Genomic DNA, 9,066 nt, shown 5'->3' with positions numbered 1-9,066 from the left:
ATGTGGCGGCTGGTGCGGGCGGGCGCCGCTCGGTTGGCTGCCGCGGGGGCCCCGGCTGCGCCGCTCGGCGGCCATGGCGGTTGGTACGAGTGGTGCTCGCAGTCGCCGCCTGTGCACTGGGCCGAGGGCTGCCTGACGGCCGTGCAGGCGTCCGCGGGGCTGCCGTGGTGGGCCGCCATCGCCTGCGGTGCCGCCCTTCTCCGCACCGCCGTCACCTTGCCGCTGGCCGCGCACCAGTGCCGGCTCCTGGCGCAGGTGGGTGCCTTAAAGTTTGCTTCACGGTTTTGTTGCTAGAGCTGAGGCAATAGAAACGTGAAGTAGTCTGCAGCAGATTCTGAACACCTGTTCTCTGAAAGGGAGAAAGGTTGAAATCACTGAAGAGGTTCACGTGCTACAGCTGCAGCAGAAGGAACCTCTGCTGTATGGAAAAGTTCCTCCCGTTTCTGCTGTTTGTTGTGTATATATAACATATATATACGTACACACATACATGAAGCCACTGGTGTGGTGCTTCGCAAGTGCCAGAGCTTTATTACTTACCTGTGTGTCAGGCTGGTCCATCCAGGTGTGGTCATGGACGGGGTTTGTCAATGACCATGGTTCAAAGAATGTTACTGCAAAAGAATAATAATGTAATCCTTTTGTTGCAGTCTTTGGGGTGGGGTTGTTTTTTGTTTGTTTCAGTTGGTATAGTAATGTTTGTTCACTTTCCCTTTTATTTTGACTGTAAAAGTGATTATTGTATTGCACTCCTGCATAATGGGGCCTCTTCATGAACAGTGACTTAGGTGATTGCAGGGCTGTGTCCTGCTGGGCTTTAGAGCTTTTTGAGGGGACAGTAAAGGGTGGGGTGTTTTTGTTAAGAAACTAGTTTAAAGGTCACAATTGCTGAGTGAAGGTAAAAAGATTCTTATTCAGAACAAAATATAAAATATTAATTCTGTAGTTCTATGTATAAAATCATACACATATATATTGTTATATATTTTGATATTTTTATGTTTTGATATTTTTATGTATAGGTTTAATTTATATATAGATTATACTCTTAAAGGTCTTTTCTAACCTAGTTGATTCTGTGATTCTCTATAGATTTGCTTATGTACATATATGTCTATAACATAAGTATATGCTTATTTATATATAATATAGATGCATATAAAATATATACATTATACATAAATACATGTATATTTTTATATTCTGTATTTTGAGTAGTCTGTTTGACTTTTACTGTCAATACTTCTCGCATCGTATCTTGATGTAGTTATGTTGTTAGAAGGTCTTCACAGATGGCACCTTGTCCTTTGCAGTGGTTTTTAATGCCTGTACAGTATCAGATGGGGAGAGAAACCAGTTGTTATGTGTAAGTATGCATAAACATTTTCCCTTTTCTTTTGCTAGCTGGAAAACTTGCAGCCCGAGATTAAAAACCTGGCTGAGCGCCTTCGCTATGAAGTTTCTGTTCGTGGAAAGCAACTGGGTTGGTCTGAAAAGGTGGCCAGGTAAGGTGGAGATTGTATATATTTTACAAGCCCCCTACAGACTGTGGAACAGCAGAAGGGACAGCCCCAGGCACAACAGTCTCACAGAAAGATTATGTCCTTACACAAAGCTGAGATTTTCTTACCACTTCAGCTGATTTGTCTTTGTTATACTGCCTTTCAGAGCATATCTGGTTTAAAGCTCTGTATTTGTGATAGGCTTGTGATTATAGGGCCAAATCAAGGGTTATATTTTTTCTAGGTTGTTGTCTTTATTTGTGGCCGAAGTTCCCTTAGCTATAGTGGTATCTAAATATTGCTTGAATGGTTGTGGTCGTTCTGATTTGTTAGTGTACTACTGCACCCTGTGCAGTAGCAGTGTGTGGGTCTAAGCCAGGATGCTGAGGATCACATAGTTGATTGATTGCCTCTGCACTGAGGAACTCATACACTAGTTCAGGCAAAAAAGCACAATGAAATAGCATGTCAGACAAGTTATTGGTTGCTCTGTCACAGCTACTGTGAGAGGACTTCTTTCGTTTCTTTCTACAAGGTTCCATTATAAGAAGAGTCTGCGGAGAATTATCACGGAGCTGTACATTCGAGACAACTGCCACCCCTTCAAAGCCACTCTGCTTGTGTGGGTGCAGGTTCCAATGTGGATTTGCGTGTCACTTGCTTTACGCAACTGCAGTGTTGGTGCCACAGGCTCAGAAGGTGACTCACCTGAACAGACACTCTCTTAACAATCCTTTTTAGTTCATTTACTGTTTTTATAGATGTTTTTGTTGCTTAAAGAACACTGTCTCCTTAGCTTGACATATAAGCTGATAAAAAAACCTACTCGGCTACTAAGTTCTTGAACTTCATATAGTTAAGCATAGATAAACAGCTGATAAAGTTGAATTTCAAAAGCTTTGGTTCAACCTGCAGAAGAGAAGCTGCATGGAGACCTCATAGCAGCTTTCCAGTATCTGAAAGGGGGCTATAAGGATGCTGGGGAGGGACTCTTCATAAGGGACTGTAGTAATAGGACAAGGGGTAGCGGGTTTAACAGGGGAAGTTCAGGTTAGACATAAGGAGGAAGTTCTTCACTGTGAGGGTGGTGAAGCACTGGCACAGTGGTAAATGTCCCATCCCTGTCAGTGTTCAAGGCCAGGTTGGACAGAGCTCTGGGTGGCATGGTCTAGTGTGAGGTGTCCCTGCCCATGGCAGGGGGGTTGGAACTGGATGATCTTAAGGTCCTTTCCAGCTCAAACTATTCTGTGATTCTTTGATTAGGTGCACTGTATACATTGTAGTAGATAAACCACAGTTCATATACCTGAAGAACTTGTGCCTGGACCAGACCAAGACTTCTTTGGTTTGTACTCTTGCAGCAGGTGCTTGCATCACCCAGAGCATCACTGAGCTCAGCTCTTGCACTCCCATCATTTGGAATAGTGTTGAGCTTTGTGGGATGCTGCCTTAAAAAGCAGTTTCAGGGTCTGAGCTCTGGAAACAGTATGAGGCATTTTGTTGAGGGTGTGTGATTGTTCAATCATTTTGTCATCTTCTGAAGGCGGAGTTTACTGGGGAAAAAAATTGTCTTGGAAGTTTTATGGTTCAAAAGCATGCTTAGCAGGTGCCCATTCATAATTAATCTATGGGGTTTTTATTCCATGTGAAATTTCATATGAAGTACTGTAGACAAGGAGAGTGTTGGGGGGATTTTTTTTTAAATAAAAATACTGATTTTTTTTAAAAGAGAGTTTGTAGTTTGTTCTTCTAAAAAAATATAACAGGTCATACAGTTATTAAGAAAAATATAATTATCTTGAAACCACAAAATATGCAGTGCCTGTAGGTTGTAGTACTGAAAATTTTCCTCATTGGTTTGTAAGGCGGAGGTTGAGATCCAGCTAATTCTTATCACAGCTTTACCTGACCCTGCCAGTAGCCAAGCTGGGTCTCGGCTTTTATCTCCCTTTTTTTTTTTTGGTACTTCTGTTGATAGCAGATTGCCTTGAAACACGATTTAAGCTCAAGATTTCTGCTTTACCAGTATTTATTGCATAGTTAAAACATCCCTAGAAACTTGGATGGTTTGATTATTGTCCTGAGTTCAGCAGTAGCAGTCATTTTTCTCCTTCTTAGTAGCTGTTGCAGTGCTGTGTTTTTGGCTGATGACAGTGCTGATAACACGTGGATGTTTTTAATTGGTGCAAAGTAATGCCTACTCCAATCAAGGACTTTTCAGTCTCATGTTCTGCCAGTGAGGAGGAGCACAAGAACCCAGGAGGGAGCAGAGACAGGACACCTTACCCAAACTATCAAAAGGGCAGTTCCATACTGCAGTGTGTCATGCCCAGTATAGAAACTGGGGGGAGTTATCTGCAAGGCTGTGATCGCTGCTTGGGTCAGCTGGGTATTGGTCAGTGGGTGGTGAGTGGTTGTATTGTTTGTCACTTGTGTTCATTGTTTTCTTTTTCCCCTTTTAGTTCTATATTCTCCCCCCTTGTTATTTCCCTTATCGCAGTGGTTTGTGTTATACCTTAGTTACTGGTCTGTTCTTATCTCAGCCTGCTGGAGTTACATTCTTTTGATTCTCCTCCTCATCCTTCCAGGAGAAGGATGAGGAAGAAAGGGAGAAGGGGAAGTGAGCAAGCAGCTGCCTTGTTCTGAGTTATGGGCTGGGCTTAAACCATGACGATTGTAATGCATAGTACAGTTCTAACTAACCTGAGGTAGCAAATAATGCTTATTTCCATGGTTTTTTTTTGAACTTGTAGTTCAGGAGCAGTTCTCAGCAGGTGGAGCGCTGTGGTTCACAGACCTCACGGCACCAGACTCTACATGGATTCTGCCAGTTTCACTTGGGCTTGTGAATTTGCTGATAGTGGAGGTATGTTGGTGGAATGAATAGGATGATTGCAAATGAACAGTTGTTTTTATAGAATTTTAAAGACAGTATTACCCAGTTACAAAACATGGCAACATATTGGTAGTTTCAGATTATCATTGCTCAAAATGCATTGGACAGAGCTGAAAGTTAACTTAATTGTATGTATTTGAATGTGTGGGTTCTTGTTTAGAGATGACAGATTCTCATGTGGCCTGTCTGATAATTCATTAGCTTTGCTTAAGCCTCAGTAAAATCTAGTCTTGGCTCTGTTACATTCTAATCAATTTCTGGAGTGTTAAGCATCCAAAAGTGTATGTGGGGTTTCTTGGTTTGTTCTACCCTCTGTGATTTGTTACTGCATTGTGATCAAAAGTAACAATATTATATTTTCTTAAGAACTTGAAAAAACACAGAACTTTTTTGAATTGTAGCAGTATGATTAAAATGGAAGATACAAAATGAAAGTGAGACATGAACAAGAGACCTGTGTTACAGGAAACCCTCTGCCATCTTTCTCATGTTAGTAATTTCCAAAAGAACTTGTTTATAACTCTGGGTTTCTCCTCTTTCAGATCTCTGCTGCACAAAAAATGAAAGTTTCCAGGTTCCAGAAGATTATTACAAACTTCTTTCGAGTGGTGTCAGTAGTAATGATCCCTGTTGCTGCAACAGTCCCCTCTGTAAGTACAGAGTCTTGCTGGTGCCTCCATTGACCTGTGACTCTAGTATGATTCTCATACTTCAAAAGCAGCCCAGATGCTGTTCTTTAATGCATCATTCTCTCTATTACATGGTGTTTTGTCTACATGTATGTTTAAATTCTTAGTAAGTTTGAAATATTTTTGTCTAAGAGGAAAGAGCTTGCAAAATTAATGTTTCTAAACATCATTTTCACAAACTGGGGCCTGGAAACACGTTCAGAAATGCATAGTATCCTTTTTGTGATCTCAAAAGTGAGAGGAAAACTTTCTATAAGGACACATAGACAAAATGTTTGCTCGCTGTCAGAAGTGAACAGCAGAGTTCACAAGTCAAGGACTTCCCACAATTTTATTAAAATACTTCTCACTTTACCAGGTGTATTTCTACTTGTGAACATAAAAGTAGTTATTTGGTTGTTTGGCTCATCAACTTAGAGTTGGAAACAGAAGTTTAAGCAAGTTTAATATGAATTAATTTATGAAGTGTTGTCAAGCTTCGGTGTAGATGATTCTTTTTCCCAGAGGAGATGAGAAAGAGTGAAAAATACATTTTCAGTGGAAGCCATTATTATTGGGAGGAGTAGTTTTAGGTGAGTTCCTTTTCTGGATGACCGGGAGTAACCAGTGGCTGTAGTTCATGCCAAGCTGCTGAAATGGTTTCAAATAAGAACAAGGAGGCTGAACTGGGCTTGGTCTCATTGCAGTCCATGGCATTGTACTGGCTGTGTTCCAGCTTCGTGGGACTCTCTCACAACCTGTTGCTGCGGTCTCCAGCCTTTCGTCGACTGTGTTGGATACCAAGGACCAAATCAGAAACAGATACTCCCTACAGGGATATCCTGTCTACGTTGGCTACCAGATACAGTTTCAAGAAATGATGTAGTTGGAAATCTCAGAAGAGCTGTCCCAAAGATCTTGCAGGGGTAATTATGTTTTATTGAGATGTACTTATTTACTGTAAAATGTTGCAGCTGGAATTATGTTTATTTTCCAAATAAAGAACTGGCTGGCCATAAAAGTTGGCTACGTGGCACAAGTGTGTGTTTATTGCGAAGTTTTGACTCAGAATAATCCAGCAATACAGGTTTGCTTCCTGAATTATCCCAGGGAATTGTGCAGATGACTTAAATAAAACTGGTTCATCTAGTGGAGCTGATCTGACCCATAGTGAACAAGTTTTGGGGTGAGGGAAAAGGCTAGATGGGCTGATGACATAGTTATTGGTTTATTTAGTGAAGACTCCAGTGCAGATTGATTGGAAATCAGACATAGTTGTTCAGTATCCATCTGGTTCAAGTGATATTTTCCATAACAGTTCTGATAGCTCATTTCCTGTAACTGCAGAGTAAAGTGGTTGTCAGTCTCTTACACATTTAATTTGGAATCAGGAGAACAAGTTTCTTGTATAATTTCTGTGAGTGGCAGCAGTCTGTTTCTTCCTGATCTCTTTGTGAATAAAATAGTGGCAGCTGCTTATTGTTTGTAGTAAAATGAGGCAACTAGCAGCTTGAAAAAGGTGAATGATGATGAGAAACCAAATACTTCAAATACTGTATGGGTATTCAGGCTCACATCTCACCTTGCTTTGCAGACATCTGAAGTCAGCAGACACATGTTCTTGGGAGACTGCACATGAATGTCCCTAGGCACAGAAGTCTGTGCACATCTTGTCTCATAAAACATAATTCCTTGTCTTAGAGAACCAGAAATCAGGATCAGAGACACAGCCTTACCTGTATTGTTTGGCATCAGGTGATTGTCATAGTGCAGAGTCAGGAAGGTTGGTGTTTTTAATTGTGAAAGCTGGTGCTCATTAATCTCTGATAGTCAGAAGTGATATTTAATGAAAAAAGCCTGTGCACTGGGAAAGGGAGAAGCAGGTGAAATATCAGGCAGACATAACAAGCCAACAGTCACATGCTTTTGTTGTGGTGGAAAGAGTCTAATCTTCTGTATTATTTCTTTTATTTATTCGTTTCCAATAGCCATGAACCTTGAGCAAAAGAGGGGGTTGAAGCAGGTTGTCGAGGCTCGGCGAGTAGATAGGACAGGGTTGTTTTTTCAGAAATGTTGTTTGAAACAGAATGTTGCTCATTTTCAGTCCTGATACCACACTTCAGATTGTCTTTTATTGGATGTATTTTTTCCAGGGAAGTGCATGATATATTTTCTCACACTTGCTTCGGAAGCTTAAAAAAATAATTTAAATTCTGTTTTCTTATTACATTTTATTTGAATTTAATATCATCACAGGGCTCTTCAGACTGCAGTCTACCTGCTAGACAGGACTGAATGGCAGCAGTGGCGGCTGGGCTTGGTTTCTCACTGAGTTGCAGCGTTGGTATCCTGGTCTGGTAGTGTTTCTTGAAGGAGTCAGGTCCTGGCAGTGACCTGGCAAGGTGATGAAGTGAAATCCTACCTTCTCCTGAGGAGCCTGGTTTCAGGAGGGAAGTTGTTAACTCTCAGCAGTTCTTGAGGGCATATCTGGATGCTCCTTCCAGTTATGGGCTCCCCAGCACAGCACATGAGTGTACTGGAACCAGATCCAGGGGAGGGCTGGAAGCTGAAGCCTAGGATGTGCTGAGAGAATGGAGTTTTGTCCAGCCCATCAAGAGATGGCCTTGCAGAGGAAAAGGGGAGATGTATCACTCTCTATATGTGCTTAGTGTGAAGTGGCAAAGGAGACAAACTTCCTGTGGAAGCCCATAGCGGAAGGATGAGAGGCAACAGGGCAAGCTGGAAGACAAAATTTTCAGAACTGATAGAAAACCATACTTTTTTACCTCAAGGATGGTCCCAGCCTGTACTTTTGCATTACTGTAGCTGCTGTAACTTGTTTTGTACTGTGCTAATGGAAGAAGTACCCTATCCTTTCAGTTTGGCTGGAGTAGACAGTGATACAGATCTTAAAAATGTCTATATTTGATTAATGATATCTGTTGAAATACACCCTAACAATAAATTTTCTGTAAAATAAAAACAAGCTTCTAATTCATGTATGGTTTCTCCAGTCAGTAAATCTTGCTCCACAAATTCTTTAAATACTTCCCATATAATCGGAAGCACTGGAATTTCTAAGTTGTTTTTCCTAATGTTACTGAAAAACCCCACCCAGAAAGTAGCAACAGCTACCATAAACCCCCTGGAATCTCTTGAGAATATTAACCTGACCCTTAGCAGTAGCGGAAACAAATAAAATTAAATAATTGTTTCTACTCTGCCATGCTGGATGAAAAATCTGGAAAAGCAGATTATTAAATACCATTCCAGGCACGAAAGAAGATTTGTGAGTTGTAGCCATGAAACTGCCTTAAAGCTGTTGAAGAAAAAAGTTGGGATGAGCTGTAAAATAAACTGCAAGGCAGGAGGTGTGTGTTCCACCCAAGGGGGAAGAAAATTTTTGTTGAGTGTCTATATATACACATACCTTTAGATATGCATGGACCCACACTCTCCTGCTGTCTGTCTTGCAGCCTTTGTCCACAGTTCTGGTGTTTTAAGAGAGTTTTATGCTTGCTCCCCATTTTCAGATTAAAAGCAGTGGCAGTTCAGCTACGTGAGCTCAAATAACAATTACCACTGTGAGAGTACACTTTTAACAGATTCTTTCTGAGTTAAAAGCAACACTTATACTGAGTGCTGAATAATCATGCTTAGGCCCTTAAAGAAAAACATTATTTGTTTTTCAACATCATGAGACACAAAAGAAAAGAATGCTGTTCCACATAGTTTTGTTTCTAGTTCTGTGTTAATTGGTATTTCAATGCTTCTCCATGGCTGTGAGGGCTATAGGTGGAGAGAGCTAAGGTAGAGCTGACTTCCTCATGTATTCATGTATGAATCACCAGTAGGGAACCTTGCTTTGCAGACACTGGTTCTTCACATGACAGGCTTAGAGCAGAAGTGAGCTCACAGCACCTCATGGTTCATTAATGTCAAGACATGACATGTTCAGTGTGAAGAATATCCATGTGGCACTGCAAGACTGAACATAATA

The 9,066-nt window shown here is 41.1% G+C and overlaps 1 protein-coding gene across 2 annotated transcripts; it reads left to right on the top strand.

Annotated features, from left to right (window-relative positions):
• COX18 (cytochrome c oxidase assembly factor COX18) lies at positions 1–8,029 on the top strand. Of its 2 annotated transcripts, XM_031044752.2 has the most exons (7): positions 1–255; positions 1,405–1,505; positions 2,038–2,201; positions 4,256–4,368; positions 4,941–5,048; positions 5,774–5,992; positions 7,323–8,029. In XM_031044752.2, exons 1-6 carry the CDS (start codon positions 1–3, stop codon positions 5,945–5,947), a joined length of 915 nt encoding a protein of 304 aa, XP_030900612.2. In that variant the 3' UTR covers positions 5,948–5,992; positions 7,323–8,029. The 2 variants fall into 2 exon arrangements, with proteins under 2 accessions (XP_030900612.2, XP_005144205.3); XM_005144148.3 differs by lacking the exon at positions 7,323–8,029 and having other exon boundaries at positions 5,774–6,105.
• The last annotated feature ends 1,037 nt before the right edge of the window (positions 8,030–9,066 follow it).

Source organism: Melopsittacus undulatus, chromosome 5 (assembly GCF_012275295.1).
Source record: "Melopsittacus undulatus isolate bMelUnd1 chromosome 5, bMelUnd1.mat.Z, whole genome shotgun sequence".
NCBI classification, from domain to species: Eukaryota; Metazoa; Chordata; class Aves; order Psittaciformes; family Psittaculidae; genus Melopsittacus; species Melopsittacus undulatus.
Note: the sequence above shows the minus strand (reverse complement) of the source record. Positions and strands in the feature narration are given on the sequence as shown.